This window comes from Pieris rapae, chromosome 19 (assembly GCF_905147795.1).
Source record: "Pieris rapae chromosome 19, ilPieRapa1.1, whole genome shotgun sequence".
Taxonomy (NCBI): Eukaryota; Metazoa; Arthropoda; class Insecta; order Lepidoptera; family Pieridae; genus Pieris; species Pieris rapae.
Genome location: NC_059527.1, coordinates 6,485,872 through 6,503,700, shown reverse-complemented (window position 1 = coordinate 6,503,700; position 17,829 = coordinate 6,485,872). Strand labels below are relative to the sequence as shown.

At 33.9% G+C, this 17,829-nt stretch overlaps 1 protein-coding gene across 1 annotated transcript; it reads right to left on the bottom strand.

Annotated features, from left to right (window-relative positions):
• Nucleotides 1-12,609: 12,609 nt before the first annotated feature.
• LOC111002202 lies at nucleotides 12,610-15,699 on the bottom strand. The gene is made up of 2 exons (XM_022272340.2): nucleotides 15,457-15,699; nucleotides 12,610-15,075 (listed from the first exon to the last, which is right to left on the bottom strand). The coding sequence occupies exons 1-2, from the start codon at nucleotides 15,504-15,506 to the stop codon at nucleotides 14,586-14,588; spliced, it is 540 nt and encodes a 179-aa protein (XP_022128032.1). The 5' UTR covers nucleotides 15,507-15,699; the 3' UTR covers nucleotides 12,610-14,585.
• Between the last annotated feature and the right edge of the window lie 2,130 nt (nucleotides 15,700-17,829).

Here is a 17,829-nt window from a genome sequence, read left to right as displayed (position 1 = left end):
ATTCATGCCGGTTACCTTTTCCATACAAACGAGTATTAAATTTGCATAAATAGAATTTCCATAGGTGCACTCCTTATCTCTTATCTTCCCTGCTATTTTTTCTTCTAGTCAATCCAGAATATAACTGATAATTACACATATAATACATGTATGATCAATAAAAATATATTCTTTAAGTGTATAACAAAATATTTAGGAATTGATTTTGTTGTAAGATCAACTAGAAGAAAAGGGAGAGAGCTATTGAGGACGATTGAAAGAGAGTGAGAAAAGGAGATCGAGAAAAAGTATACGCTATTGGTCGATGTATTCGTTTAGTAGTTACATATTAGAACTTTAGATGGGAATTCTGTCGCATAACGTATAATAGATATACGAATACATGAGTGATCACATACATGATCATCTATTGAAGCTTTTATCTTAGTAATAATTAATTTACAAAGAGGTTTCTGTATGTACCTACGTCTGGCATATGTACCTACTTTTTTAATCAATACTCATAATGTTACGTAGGAAATACAATTAGTTGTGATTTCTTTATGCAATTGTTGCAAAAATGTACCGATGTAAACTAAGGTTAGCTTTAAGGGTTTGAATTACGAGAACGAGATAGCGCCAACCATTTGGGACCATTGGGACCCATTTTTTTTATAGAGCAGGCGGCAAACGGGCAGGAGTCTCACCTGATGTTAAGTGATAAATGAACACTCTCAATGCCAGAGGGCTTGCGAGTGCGTTGCCGGCCTTTTAAGAATTGGTACGCTCTTTTCTTGAAAGACCCTAAGTCGAATTGGGACCCATTGTTAACACGTTTTACATTGGCGTCAAACTTAGCTCTTAATCTTAATTCAGAGTCGAGATTTTGCACTGAGGCACACGTATGTCTAATCTAAAACGTTTTTGACATATCTTATCTAGAACCACATATATATTTCATGACTTAAACTGGAATTCATATACAATTATATTATTTCTCAATATTAAATTTATAATTTTCGTTCACCTAATTTAATAATGATGATTATTTAATTGTAACTTACGGCGGACAGGCTTTAGTATGGGATGCTACTTGTACGCAGAACAAGCAGAAATTATAATAAACAGCACAAATATAAAAGTCTCTCCTGCAACCTCGATTTGTGTAGAGACTCGTAGAGAGTAGAGAGAGAACGAATAAGGATGGGAATACAGCAAGGAAATGCTGCCAGCGTTAAAGGTGCCTGCCACAGGGCTGCCACAGGGACCAAACTTTTTAAATTTGCTTTAATTTTCTTTTTAATATTTTTTTTACTACTTTACTACTTTATAGTTGTAAATACTGTTTACGTGATAGTAATATATTTAACTTACACTATATAATATTTAAATACATATATATGTACTTTAGCAAATACATAACAAGATTTAAATAACTAAAATAATGTATTTGAAATTGTTTTTCACATTAATAAAGGTATTAACGCTGACGTCAACAAAAAGGCTTTTGACACCAATACGGAAATACCTACGTTTTTGGCTAAGCAAGTGCCTGCCTTAATTAGAACCTTGACTTTTGATCATAATATTGTAAACTCGTATTAGGTAAGTCAAGGTAAATTATACTATACTAATATTATAACGAGGAACATTAATAGAAGATAGAAAATATTTGTAAGGAAAAAAACTTAAAAACTACTTGACCGATTTATAAAATATATTTAATATAAAACAGAATACTACATGTTCCCTGAAGAGACTTATTCCCAATACCATTATCATCATCATTTCGCAAAATTCTTTTAGTATAATTAAATTAATGCATTTAAATATATAAAATCAATGTATATAAAAGGTACTACTGCTACCTGCTTTTTATAAATCCATTGATGAAACACTTCATTCCATCATCATACTTTGTCTTCGCGAATACTCTAAAATTCAATATTAAAATGATAATAAAACTTTTAGTTTAAATTACTTCCCAGGATTCATTGAAACGTCGCCAATTATACGATTTTGTTATTCAATGATCTTCAAAATCGCATATCAAATTGACAAAAGGGCCGTACAGACAATAAAAGTGCAAGGATTATCCGGAATTCTTAGAATTTATCTGAGGTTTGCAACGGAGTTTAGCTTTAATCAGAAACACGTGGTATGAATACATATTCATCGCGTCACGTAGAAATCACGTAGAATCGCTACTTAGGATTTGTTACCTACGTTAAATAATTTATTCACAAAAATTACAGTGCTAAGCCACAATAATGAGCAGTGTTGGCCTAGTGGCTTCAGCGTGCGACTTTAATTCCTGAGGTCGTAGGTTCGATCCCCGGCTGTGCACTAATGTACTTTCTTTCTATGTGCGTATTAAACATTTGCTCTAACGGTGAAGGAAAACATCGTGAGGAAAGATCATCTTAGACCCAAAAAGTCGAACACGTGTGTCAGGCACTGGAGACTGATCACCTACTTGCCTATTAGATTTAAATATGATCATGAAACAGATTCAGAAATCTGAGGCCAAGACCTAAAAAAGGTTGTAGCGCCACTGATTTATTATTTATTTAAGCCACGAATCACGATAATGTCGACATTAAATAATAAAAATATATATAATATACACAATATTTACTTTTTGTATATTATATATATTTTTATTACAACTCACATGTTAGGCGTTAGCTACTAAAAAGACGTCAATAGTGTTTGAAACGGCATTAAATAAGCGCAAAGTAAAAGCAATATTATAGCAATTTATTTAAATGAAAAATATTTGTTAGTTCAGTCATGCTGCTTTGATGGATTCCATATGGAACTTGCCCATTACTCTCCTAATTTTGGAAAACATTTGATTGATACATGTGACTATGGCGTTCCAACGAACAGAAATCCTCGGAGCAGAAGTCGCTCGAAGCTACTTTGCAGGCTTCGAGGAAACTTCTTGAAGGAGCTTAATTATTGAGGACTTTACACAACAAACGAAATGCGCGTCTAAGTGTGAAAATTGAGTCCACACTACTACTTACTGACACTTAATAATATAAACAAAATTTGTAAAATTTTTAATGCCACAAAGTGTTAAAGATTTCACTAGAAAGATTACAAAGAAACCATTTCATTTCATCAAGCACCATTTTCCTTAAAGGAACGAGGAAAAACGTAGACTTTTGTGGCGTCATATTTAAATAGAATTGTTTATTTTACATATATATATATATTAAATCATTTAAAAGCAATTGTAACAGTCATACAATTTTCGATACTAATTTTAACATCAGACTAGGGTAAAAAACCGCCTTGGACCGGGGAAGGCGAGGACCTTTACTTCGTACTTGGCTCACTCCAGTGAGCTTCCTGGCCTTCAGGCGATTGACGCAGCGACGGCCCAAGCCGAGGTTTGAGTCTCACAGGAGACGCCCTTGCGCGAGTCGCAGGAAACCCTTTCAGGCTGAGCTAAGCTGTAAAGGTCCTTTAGGCTAACAACGAGATTCCATTAAAAAAAAAGATACCAATTTTAAATAGGCTTCAGTATTGGCGATTACCTCTTTATAAGCATAAAATGACAGCTCCGTGAGAATTCTCTTTAGGTTCTAGGGCTAAATCTGGATAATACAGTGGATGCGGAAGCAAATTGATGGAATTGTTTTATTGATTTGTTGTGTTTCATCGCGTCTCATAGTGTAACGATTGCAGCTTGTTACAAACATTGTGTAAAACGAAAAACTTGCCGATTAAAAAGAGTGACGGAGATTTTATTGCCAGTTCTTGTCCGAGAACCCTTGTTTTGAAAACTGGCAGTAAATGTAAAATTAGAAGAATTTAGCATTTAATATGTATTATATTTTTCTTTGACGTTTATTGTGTTATCTAAATGAATAAATGATTTTCAATTTGAAATTACTTCTTCAAATGGGGCCCGTTCCGCGATTTTATCCTTCATACATTCCAACAACGCAACGTAATAGTCGCTGTTACTTTTAATTTTCATCCAATGCTCTGGCTTAGTAGACATCTTAAGTAGCAAAACATTCATTAACACAAACGTAGACACGTTTGAATAGGTTATGAGTTAATATGAATACTACCTGATAGGCCTCCGTTGTTAATGGGATTGTAAACTTGATCAGACTGGCGTATTTATACGATGTCGGCCTCAATTGGGAATAGACAAGTTTTAGTCTAACAGAGCGGTCAGTTTTTCTAACGAATGCCGGAATTGTCCGAAATTCGAATTTCATTTCTGTGCAACCATTTCTTTTGTGAGTCATGATAATTCTAAGTAATTTAGATTTGTTTCTTAATACTAAATAGGTTTTATGTAAAACTAGCGACCCGCCCCGGCTTCGCACGGGTGCAATGCTGATACTAAATACACTACCGAAAATCTGTGAACGTTGTATATAAAAATGTGGGTTATCCATAAGAGATAGACATATACCATCATGGACTTTTCTGTAGACCTTTTTATACCTTTCAATGTGTAGAATACTTAGTACATTATTTTGATAAAACTCATAGGGTTCAGCCTGCGTTTGCAATGTAAGCGGAAAAAATGTAATTATTTACGACATCACATTAGAAACCTCAAAAATAACAGTAGGTACTTCTCCACTATTTAATGGATGTTATTATACATATAAACCTTCCTCTTGAATCACTCTATCTATTAAAAAAACCGCATCAAAATCCGTAACGTAGTTTCAAAGATTTAAGCATACAAAGGGACATAGGGACAGAGAAAGCGACTTTGTTTTATACTATGTAAGTGATAACATAAATTTGTGGATAGAAAACAAGGCATGTCAAATTTAAGTTTCAAGGCATAAAAATATCGCTGTAATTACAGTTTTAACTCTTACACTTTTGAGACGAAAGAATACTTTAATTGGACTCTATTAGAATAGAATACACTAAGAGCTTAGCAAAAATACATTTGTATATTTATGTATATAATGTTGTATATAATATTTACAACTTCTAAGAATAAGATTCTGTAACAGCTCTCAAGTCTAACTTCCGATAAAAATATATTGGATTTTGATTTACGAGAGTCAAACCTTAGAAATCTCCTTATATGTAGGTAGATAATTTTGTAAACATCTGATATTTTTTTCATGAAATGAAATCTGTGGGATCTCTGAAGCAGGTAAAAGTTGAGTTTTCTTTCGTAAACTCCTTAAAACCATGATTTCGGGTTATTAATGTAAATAATAAATAACTTATAATAAGTTATTATTTATTACAGGGTTATTAATGTAAATAATAAATAACTTATAATAAGGTAACTAATAAGTTAAATAATAAATTGACTTAATTATAGATCTAAATGAAGTTAGTTTTTATGTTTAAACCAAAATATACAACTCTTTCCTAAAAACTAAAACAGTCATCCACTAGTGACTAGAGTTACTTGTCTCTATCTGTCAATCTAATATTTTTATTTTTTTGTAACAAAAATGTTTACCATAATTATGCATGCATGCATTTTAGAAAATCTTGTATTCGTTTTTTTCGAATTTGGAATTATATACGTAATGAACTTTATAAATAAATAAATACTTTCTAAGTTATTACTCTGATACAACTAACAAGTGATTGCAAACACCCTTCTTAGACCATGAGGGCATATCCCTTCCAAAGCATTGTATTTATCGTGAGGGTAACTTTTATTATCCACCATTCATCTGTGACCCCTAATACACCATTCAGAATTCATCCCACAATGTGGACTTACAAGGCACTACCGCATTGACGGTTCTGGATAAAATGGTCGTCGTAAGTATTGAACGATATGCGAATTAATGGTTGGCGTTGTAAATTGATTTTGCGAATCGAATAACATATTTAAGTTATGGCCACGGGTAAGGATAATGTAATTAGGTTTATTGTAATTGCTATCTACTAAATATTGAATGTTATCTCCTAAATTTTACATTGTCTTTCTTATTAACTGTATTCTGCTTCCAATTATAGACGCGAGGTTCCTTCCTGATGTTAAGTGATACTCACACTGCCGTTATAGCAGTGCGTTGTTGGCTTTTTAGGAAGTTTTTATCTCGAAGGACCCTATGTCCAATCGGTTTCGTATCAGTGAATAACTGCCTTAAAAACCGACATCGAAACGCACATAAAATGGTCCGAATACATTCAGATCAGTCCAGTAGTTTAAGAGTAATTCAGTGGCATACGTACAGTAGAATTTTGTATATAATTAAAACAGGATGTACAGTTATAAGAGAAAGTGCAGGATTGTGTGTATTTGACACATTTATCATAACAGGTACTTAAAGTATTAAATACTACATAAAACTTGGTATCATTTTAATCCACAAAATATCTTACATAATCTGTATTTTATTCGAGCCTATAAACGGTCTCTCGGTCTGGATATCCATAGTTGCTCCCCTCACACTTTGAAATCGATTTTCCTATTCCTTTAGTTTCTATAATTTAATATTTTTGTTTTTTTATCCCTGCGTAAGCCTATAAGTGCTTATCACGTTAAATATTTTATTTTATATTTCTTGTACCAATGTATCAGTTCGCCGAGCTTTTAGTCTTAAATTGTTTATAAATAAATAATAAGGCAGACCACTTTTTTAACTGAATTTCCTTTTTACATACATTGCTGGTAAGTTATAAATTAAATCGGGAATTTTCGGAGCTACCAAAGGAGTCAATCAGTGGAACTGTCTTTGATAATTTTAAGTACTTAAATATCTTCACGCAAAACGCGTGCCGTGTTGTAAGTTTTAATGTTACATCTGTTTTGGGATTTAGCTGCAAAACGATTATAGTATGTATGTATATTTCGTTTTTTTATAGAAAGGTGCTTTAATTGAAAGAGTTTCAAGGCTTGTTAGCTGCGGAAAAAAATATCGGTGGTTATTTTTATTATTATTACTAATTATGAGGTATATTTTTTTAATAATGATCTGTTGCTTTTGTTTGTATTGCCTGTCAAAGTATTGAACTGATATGAATGAAATCTGTGGGATCTCTGAAGCAGGTAAAAGTAAGAGTTTTCTATCGTAAACTCCTTAAAACCATGATTTCGGGCTAATAACTAATTTAAACACGTAATAAAAATAATAAGCGTGTTTAACTTAATTATATATCCAAAATAAGTTAGTTTTTATGTTTAAACCAAAAATTGCAACCCTTTCCTAAAAACTAAAACAGTCATCCACTAGAGCTATTCATCCCTATCTGTCAATTATGTTAATGCTGAGAAAGAAGGAAACAGCTATGCTTTCGCTAGCGTAATAAAGCTGATTAAATTTTTGTGAATAAAGCGCATAATCTATGGCAAATTAGTATTACCAAAGACAAAGTAAATTGTCTTAAATTTTATTTTTAGAACAATCGTTACGTTATGTAACTCTTTCGGCATTGCATATTTTGTTGTAACAATTACTTAGTACAGTTTTAATCTGAGAACTTGTTCGTTGGTTTCCAGAAGTTTATTACTTTATGGTGCTTCGTAAGATTTGTTTCCTAATGTTTTTAAGAAATTGTAGACAGGAAAATATTGTTTTTACTCATTTTTAGAGGTCTACAGTAAGAATGTATTTTCATACAATTTAAATAGGTTTAATGTCTAACAATTTGGCTAAAACGAAACAAAAAATTACTGCGAAGTATCGAAGTTAGAAGGTAAAACTATACTGATTTTTATACTCTTTATATGTTAAACAGTTAAATACTAATAAGTACATACAACTATTATATAATACTCCATTTTGTAAGCGGTAAAGAAGTTTCTGTCACGATATATATATCAAAATAACAGTAATAAACCATAAATACTCAATAATTAAGATAATCTATGTAAAACGGATTATAATACACACGAAAATAGTAAAATTTAAAATAGCCCAAGGTTCACTTTTAATTTACTATTGTCTCAATAGATGGCGCTACGTGCTTGTTAATAACAGTCTGAACTTATCGGGGCCTTTATCATTTCCTCAGTTCAACATTGTTAATTGGCTGGTAAAATGTATGTGATATATTTAAGAAGTGTTATGTGATCATTAATGTTAACGGCAGTTTCCGCTTTCACGTTTATACCTACCTATATTAAGTGACCCGTAATTTTATATATTTTAGTTCTTTTAATACATAGACATCATGCAATTTAGGTCTATTCTAATTTATTAATAAGAATACATAAGAAAGTGTCTAATAATACTACTTATAAATGGCTCTAATAAATGGAGACCTGTTCTTGTTGACGTTTCTATTAATTATATGTTCTATATATCATATGTATAATTTTTTCTTCCATATGGATCGACTCCTAGCATTTTGATGTAGTTCCGTCAGGGATTGTATGGGTATTATAATATATTTTTTTATTTAATCAAGCAGAAAATCATAGGTCCATATGGTTATTATTGTGTTAGTTACAATATTGTCATAATATTGTATTAGATTTAAAGTATATTCATATTGAATCATTAAATTAAAAAAGAGCACATAGTCATTGCAATAACTCATGCGAGGATAATCCCGCGTTCCCGGTATTACTTACCGCAATCATGTATAGCTCATATCTCGCATGCTGTATAGCTCACCTGGTAAGTAGCATCGTGCTTGGAGTAAGTCGACTCAGGTCTTACCCGTCTTTTGGTGCGGGAGATCCTGTGCGGATTTGTGGGGGTTATGTCAATATTACTTTGGTGTCTATACTAAGATGATAACAAGTAAACAATGGAATTGGACGCTTTTTGAACGTTTAAGACGCAGAAAGTTTTAGAAAACCTTATCGTGACTGACTTGAGGGCACCAGACCGCTACTCGCTGGATCGACTAATAAAAGGCCCTTACATTACTCAGAGGCTTGCCGAAGACCGGAGAGTGAATGAATTTATACGGCGCCACTCACATGCCCTCCGGAAATAAAGAGCGCTACTAAATATTGTCTTGAAATAGATAAATTAAATAATAATTATATTTGCAACATATCTATCGATCCATCAGTTATTAAATGCTAAAAATAACCACTATATCTATCAAATATCATAAATACCTACTTAAAATCACATATGTGACTTCCTTATTTAGATATTTTTGAAACTCTTTTTGCATTTATGAAAGTTCTTTGCCCGATAGCGTTGTCGTCGCATTTTTATTAGCCATTTAAAGCTTATAATTTGCTTTGTCTTATAATGAGTAAAATATGATCGTTCGAATCTGTAGTATGAACCAAATTAAAATATTACTTATTCAAGGGTAAACAAGTGAACGTCACAAAAAAAAAGTAAGAAGTCGTAAGAAGTGAAACTTCTTTATGAGTTTATTTTTCTAAAAATGATCTACTACATATATGCAACTTTACAGAAATTGGTTAGATAAAGTTAAATTAGAGAATTTCTAAAATTAAAAAACCTAACAATTATTTTGTAAATTATTAACGAATTTTTACATAATTAGAATTTCATTAATTATATATGAATTATTACTATCATTGTTATCGTTATTTTTATCATTAATGGCTTCCAATCAACCGTGGTAGCGGCAAGAAAAGATGGCGCGTAACGGATAAACGTGACGCGTAACCCAAACATGTGACGCGTAACCGAAAAATGTGACGGTAAATTTTTTTCCAACGCCGATAAATAAGTTCACTTCAAAAATTACATTTCTTAAATTGTAACGATTGACATATCAATTCTCTAGACTCTAGAGACTCAATCCTTAAAATTAGCTTTTTATTGTTTAGTACAAATTGTTGCAGTACTTAGATATAGGCCTCCTCCTAGGCATTATTTCTCTTTTTTATATAACAGGGGATAAACGGGCTTGTGGCTTCTGTGATGTTAAGTGAAACTGTCGCCCATGGACACTCTCAATTTTCAAGGCTCTTGAATGCGTTGCCATACGCTCTTTTCTTTCATTTACTGAATACCATCCTTGAGAATTTTTTAATAGCAAACCCTCTTTAAATATTGATGTATTTCAGAATATTAATTAGTAGTAAAACTTATTTCGGCATTAATTTCACTTCATGCAAACTTGTTTCTAGGCGCAAAAGTTTAAGGTCACATCGATATGAATCTTATACAGTCAGCAAAAGCAATTTTTACTGTTTTGGTTCATTCCTAGTACTGAGACCTGACATGTTACAGACTCATACACATTACACTCACTCGTTCAATCACTAAAACCTCCACACTTATTCTGCATTCACGGGTTTCGCGTCGCGTAATCCTTTTTGTTAAAAAATTCGAAAGTCTAATAAAATTTTTTTGAAATTATCAATTATGTTTGTTATTGAGCTGGGAACACTGACACTACTTTTTTTATTTAAAATGGTTGGTTTAAATGCATTGTTATAATGAATAAAACACATTATATTTTATTCCTAGTTACTTAATTTGACTTAAATGGTTGCATGAAAAAGCTCTTCCAATGTTAGTGTTGCCCAGTTTAATTTAACAGTGATTTTGCTGTACACAATTTTCACACCATAATGAGTTATGTTTGACTGTTTGTTAATAACCTATCAGGTCTAAGTCACGATTGAGTTATTTGTAGTCTGTGTATATGAAGATAGAATCGCACCGTTTATATACATCTGTACATACATTAGTGTGGGTTTCTAGTGTTTGAATTGACCTTGATTCTTTGATTTTCACAACTGCTAAATCGATTTGAATGAATATATTTAGTAAGATGCGTTGACCAACCTTTTTAAATTATTTTAATTTTCTACTTCTCCATTTTTAATTATTATTACTATATATATGTTTGTAACCGAGTTTTTATAGGTTATTAAAAATATATATAACGCTTGAGGTAAATTACTTAAAATAGTTAGATAATGTGTTAAATTTGCGATTTTTTCACCTCAGTTTCATTTTATTATTTTTTATCAATTTCCATTCACATTATGTTTTAGTAGTGTTAGCACAGTTCCGTAACTCTAAGCCCGTGGGCTCTAACACCAATCCCGGTTTTATCAAAGGTTTAAAAGAAACATTTTGTCAAAGTATTAAATTTACTTAGACAAATAGAAGCGGCAAAAATATGTGTCCTCCAATTTTGTTTACTTTGGAGTAGACTCTTGGGCCATGGGGTGCAAGTGCAGAGTGCTAATTAAAGATTTAAGTCGGCGCGTGATAGATAGTACCGGTGACCCTAGAGCTGGTGTTTTTCTCGCTTGGCAACACAGTGAGGAAATACTGTCAGTATTAAAGGTACACTGCCAGAGAGTAGGTTTCTCACTAGGTCTACGTATCCATTTTTATTATTACTATGTAAGTTGAGAGTGTAAAATAAATTAGTGTCATTCAATAGAGATTAAATAAAGTTAAAACACTTAACGTATTTTCACACAAATTGTTACTTTCATTTACCCAAACGTTGCTGGCTGTGATGATGCATGTTCCAAATACTTACTGGTCCCATGTGGCCTCGCTGCCTGCATTTACTGGAGGTTGTCTTCAATGACAATAATGAGAATTTGTTTACTACCATGTATATAAAATTCTGAATATTTCTTTTCAATGTCGTTTAACATTTTCCTGATTTGTTACCTTCACATTATTTATCAGCTCTTCCTTTATAATTAACAATTTAAGTATTAAGCTTGTTCGTTTGTGGAAAACTTATATTTAAAAAAATTACTTGGAATTTTGTACTTCATTTGTTTTAATGTCTGCCAAACATGGGTTTTCGTAAAGTGAAGCGGTATTCATACTGTTAATGTCTGATATATTCTTATTTTTTCGAATTAAACAGAAATTACTCATATCAATAAACAAAAAGCTTCCAATAGCTATTGAATCTTTTGTCCTTGTCACTCTCGTATCAAATAGAAAGCAAAACGTGGCAAGTTTAACTTCCTTAAGGTAGCTAATTTTATTATAAATGAAATACATATATTTCAATTTCACGTCAATTGTCAAAACAACTATGTTCTTCTTTTTTATTACGTCACACCAGCCAGCGCTCCGAAATCATACGAAGGCCACAAAGCAGGTTATATATCTAGAGATATCAACACTGCAATATTTATATAATGATTTCAAGGTGTTACAAATATTATGTGCGAAGACAATTTAATTTTAAAGTAGATCATGGGTTCACTTAGGAATATTATGATATAAATTTTTGAATTTCAGGTTTTAGATTAAGTTGTAACTTAATGTCAAGCTTCTAGTTATAGTCATATAACAATAACCTTTATATCCAAAATGTAATTATGAACATTGAAGTTTCACTTATATGCTTCCTAAAAAGGTATCTTTTAACAGGAAGTTAAATTTAATGTAACATTTAGGAACATAGCCCTCCTCCAGCCGGTTCCACAGGCGCGGCCAGGTCTTTTCGACACTGGTTTTAATTGTATTATGTTATTGTTCTTGGATATTCTTCGATTTAGTATTCGTATTCAACGTACGTGTGTTTCCTCTTTTCTAATATCAGAGGCCTAGAATATCGTAGTTTTTGTTCTGCTTTTTTGAGTGGAGTGTTTGTACAGTAGTAGACAGTATGTAGTGAAATAAAAATGTTTATTAAGGAGACGTAAATAATTCGTGGTTGGAAAAATGTCTTCCTTGATTCTTGAATGTTTTTATTAAAATTACCAAGGTGAGTTAAAAAAAACAAAACCAATGAGAATTTAAAATTTTATTTACATTAATTTTTATAAATTTGTAAAGCAATAGCTTTAAAATAAATGATTCATTACAATTTGGACAATGACCTGTGCCTGTAACATAATGCAGGTTGAAGGAAATAATAATCATAAAATAATCAAGGCACTTAGGAACAAAAGAGACAATAATACTATGACATAACATTCTTTATTGACATTCTTTGTAACTAATCTTGTAGATTACAAACTACAACAATAATTTACAATAAGTGTGCGTTTTTGTGATTTTAAAAAATACATTTGGTTCTCAATAACTATTGAACAAGCGAATCTTTAAAACGCCATCTCGCTCTCACATCTGCATAAACGCGGGGAGGGAGCGTGTGAGAAAATCACATCGGAAATTGCCAACGTCACGTCTTACTGTGTCCCTTTACTTTGATCTTGTTCAATCTCTGAAGGGTCTATACAAGCACTATACAAACTTGATACAAAAATCTACATCAACACGATAAAGTTGTCTTAGTCTAATTGGATACCATAAAACCGGACCATCCGTATAAAATCGCCGATCGGAGGAATTAATTTCTTTAAGCGTTTATACAGAGCGCATTCCAAAAAATGACAGGGGAAACTAGCACAAATACGACATACAGGCTAGGCTAATATCACAGGAGTGCTGGGAACGGTTCGCTTTGCCCCTCTCGAGGGTGGTAACACCCGACCCCCCCTTCCATCTCGCCTCCCGACCTACACTTCCTACAGGTACCTATTTACTATTCAGAGGGCGAAATGGGCTTCTACCGATATTTTGCGACAGTTAAGATTTCAATACTAGCTTCACTTTCCTCATCAATTGCACCATGTCCTAACAAGTCTATTGCACGCGTTAGCGATACCGTTACATTTTAAACTAAATCAATCTAAAATAAATTAACAAGCAAAGTAAATTATAAACAATAAGTACGCAATTATCGAATTAACAACCAAAAAATGGTAACGAAGCGTAAAAAGCTGGATAAGGTAACATTAAGAACAAAATATACAAAATAAAATAGCGTCAAACAAAACACTTTAAATAATTGTGAATCAGACTTGTAAAATGCATTTGATCCAAGGTTTGGTCCAACGTTTGGCTTATCTTCGTGAGTAAGGTCACCGACGCTCAGAAGCGGCGAGCACCTCGCGCCGTATAAAATAAAGTGTTTTTTCCTTTGTTACGAACATGTCATATACGTAATGTCAGAATGTTTCTCAATACGCGTGTGGTCTCGCTCGCACGCTTCATAGCGCACTGCTCTCAGCTTTTACTTTCAAAGTTTATCGGACTATTTGTTTCGAGCATTTCCACTGACTTCGTAAACTTGTACTCGTAATGCCCCTTATTCTATTATCTTAATCTCACTCGAGGCAGCGCATAATACTAAAGAACTAAATGGTACACAAGTTCGTCGTGCGTAACCGTCCCCAGTTGCTTTGCACTATCACTTATCAAAATTACATTAAACTATACGTATTAAACTATTTATAGTACAATAATATAACATTAATTATCGCTTAAATCTAAAACTCCGAAATAATCCTTCAACTTCACTATACATTTGATCTTCACCTCAACGTCACTTAGCAGTTCTTCAATAAAAGAAATGGTCGAACACTAATTGGACCGCGCCCAACGATAGCGACTGAGCAACTTTCACTAAATAATATAAAACGCGCTAACAATGTAAGTACTCATCTTAAACAACGTAGAATTTGCTAAACGTAGTCCGTTCGGGTAACGTGGATTGTATCAACGCGATGTCCAGCGGTCAGGTGTGTCAGCGGTGAGACGTCGAGCGGAGCCGGATTGCGTTACTAGCTGCCGCGGCGCGCTAGTTCACAACGCGTCCGGTAACTCGGTCAGCGACTCGAGCGGTGTAACCTCGCACGAGCATGCTTCACTCGGGCGCTGGCATCACAGCGGAGGGTTTAGGTGCACGGAACGGCGCGGTCATGAGTCCAAAACCGTGAGTAAACCTGGGGGCAGAAGGACGTCCTGCCGAGGCATCTGTCGCGCCAGCTGTGCGCAACCAAGGTTCGCGTCCCCCAACTCTGGGATGGCGTCTAAGAGAGCCAGGCATTCGTCCTCCACAGCGCGACGGGCCTTCTTGCCGATCCAGGAATCGTCGCATTCCTCTCTGGCGCGTCTACGCCGGGCTTCCTTCTCCCTGCGGGCTTCCTCGCTTAGACGGCAGTACGTGTTGTTGATACAGACGGAACGGCGAAGGTCACGCGCGGGGTCTTCGATGTTTTCTAATTTCTGGGAGCATATTTCAATGACACGCTTGCGTTCCTCGTTGGCGCGCAGTCGAGCCGAGATCATGGAGAGTTTGGGTCGTGCAACGGCGGGCTCGGTGCGCGAAGGGCCAAACATGTCGTCCTCGAAGGCGTCCGCGATCTCAGCGCCGCGAGCGCTCTCTCGCTCCTCTTGCGGAGTCATTCTGTAACAATAACACGAACTAATTAGCACCGCTTTGCCTAGACGTACGTAATTCCCCAAAGGAATGACGTTCGCATTTAAGCTAACATTATTAAGTAAACATATAACGTCATTTATTCAAAATATATTGTAAACGAATTAACCTTGATATATTCTTGATTTCATGGCAAGTAAAAATATCAAAAATCCTTGAGCGTTAAAAATCACGTTATTTAATGGAATTTATTTTAATTCGAAACAAAGAATAATAAGTACTAGGTCAAAGAACAATGCCTTCGAGAGGTATATACAGGTCAATAACATCGATTTAGTTCAAAATCATATGAGTAGTCATGAGATGCAGACCGATATGCGACCTATAAATATGTTTAACAGCACCCACCTAGCTGATATTTCAGGAGAGAAGATGAGAAATCCGGACATAAACATCATAAACTTAACAGATCACAACTCAGTGGAATTTTAACAAAAACAAAGCTGTGAACACTAGCACTGTAAGCGCGTCAATTCGTCACTTTGTCCTCGACAGTGGTGAGTGTATGAAGGCACAAGTAAAAATAAACGCTAAAAGTGGCGCGTGTGCGCAGCGCGGCGAGCACTCGGCAAATGACAGTATACCTCACAGCAGATAAGACATTGAAAAAGCCAATTGCGTCACCCGTGTACGGCTACGTACGTGCTGGGAGGAAACGGGTGACGTAGCTGTGAACCGTCATTTAGACGATATTGACTGCAATGACTCGATCTATTTATTTACGACACAGCTTAAAACGGCAACGTTCCAGTCAGGAAAAAAACAATCAAATGAAAACCCTCAACTATTAACTATCATAACTTCAATTAGGCCGAGTTAGGAATAGTTTGAATATAACTGCTTTTGTGCAGGATTTTCGAATGAACCGTTAGCAACACGTTCAATAGACGTTTTTCGGAACAAGGAAAAAGTATATCGTGTTGTAATTCTACTGAAACCAACGAGTGGAGATTACGTTATCTTACCATTGTACTTTAAGGTCCCTTACAAATCAATACGCTTTTAAAAATCCATCCAGTGTCAAAAGTGATTGAGTCCAGAGCAGTGTAAATGTAATCAGTTCTTTTAATAGCAATGATTCGTCGGGTTCGGAAAACAAACTAATGACAATGTATAGATATTCTTACATTACGTCACAGGAAAATCATGTGTATGTATTAATAATGTATCTACGGTATGATGGTATTACGCAATAGTCATAATGAACAGAATCGTTCAACTCATCAAGTATTTAAAAGTTACAGACAATAATCCTAACAAATTATAAAATCTTCCTGTCTGAGAACCTCCAGAAAAAAGAAACGTGGTGGCTGACGTGACAAGGTTTCTGGAGAACTGGATGTAGGTACCCAACAGATTTAATGGACAGTTTAGAATACTCAATAGGGTTCATACAATCTCAAGTGATGGAAATAACAAAAACAAACGTAGACAAAATAAACACCTATTAGATTTGTAATTTTTCTAGTATGGAGTTAAAGTAGGGTTTATTATTATGATGTAAGGTAAAATTTCGCCATTTTCTAGATTTAGTTAAAGAACGCGTGCCCTCACAATTGTGTTATAGTGAACTTTCTTTGCATACAATTCATTGCTTTCAAGTACAGATTCAAATAATTTTCAGAATCACGCCTATTTAATGAATATTGAAGAAGACAATACTATAGCGTTATTCTAAGCATATTAGCTTTTTCTAGCGACGGACGGGCGTGCGGCCGACCCCTGTTACGACCTAATAAATCTTCAGCTTCGAGCCACCACTACCTGCACTTTCTTTTCTCTGTCACAAATAACGAATTATTCATTCATTGAATGAACGACGCAAACATCTAAAGAATGTTCGAGAAATCATCATACTGAACCACCAATGAATAAATGAAATTGTTGATGAAACTAGTCCTAGTTTACAGTAATTTCAATTAGTTTGTCCTTCTGTTCTACCTTCAGGATTTCATATTACGTCATGCAATGGTCGTAACATTGCTTGTTATTTATTTAGTAGCAACTTAGGCAATGGTCGAAGTAGACTTAAAACTTTTAGAAGTTTAAAGCGATGCTTCATATGCAGTTATTGTTAAAAGTTTAAAGGTACAACGACCTGACGACACTCGTATTCGAATTGCGAGTACTCGTTCTTTATCGGTTTTGGACGGATCACATATAAATATAGACGAAATATTGTTAAAGACAAAATAATATTATAATATTAGAATTTAGATAATTATGGTATAAATTTATTAATGTGGAAAAGTGAGGCTAGAACGTGAATAGGAAAACTCCTAAGGAAGCCAGTTTCTTCCAAAAGAAGATTGATTGAGCAGTACTTATAACCATTTAGTTCAATAATTAACACGACTTACGCGTTCTATTTTTAAATCAATATTACAAAAAAGTTGGTAAAAATCGAAATACATTAGTAAGTATATCGAAGTAGTCAATAAATAGTCCACAGATTACTACAATTTCATTTGACAATTGACAGAATAAGTTCTTAACTTAGTTTATATATGGTAAGATTATAACGATTATTTTTTTTAAATCAAATTCTAATAATCGACACACACTTCCTCAAATATTTCAAGATCAAAATTAGCCAGCCATTCTCGAGTTTTAGGGACACGAACAGAAATTCATTTTTATACATATATAGAAAGATAGATAGAGAATGTGATAAGAACTCTTGTAAGGAACTAATACCGGAATCAACTCAGTCACGAGAAT

Coding starts and splice junctions, on each gene's coding strand:
- LOC111002202 (XM_022272340.2), bottom strand. CDS start 15,506: ATGATGTTTATGTCCGGATTTCTCATCTTCTCTCCTGAAATATCAGCT. Junction 15,076..15,456: donor TCTCCTGAAATATCAGCTAG/GTGGGTGCTGTT, acceptor TTATTGTTACAG/AATGACTCCGCAAGAGGAGC.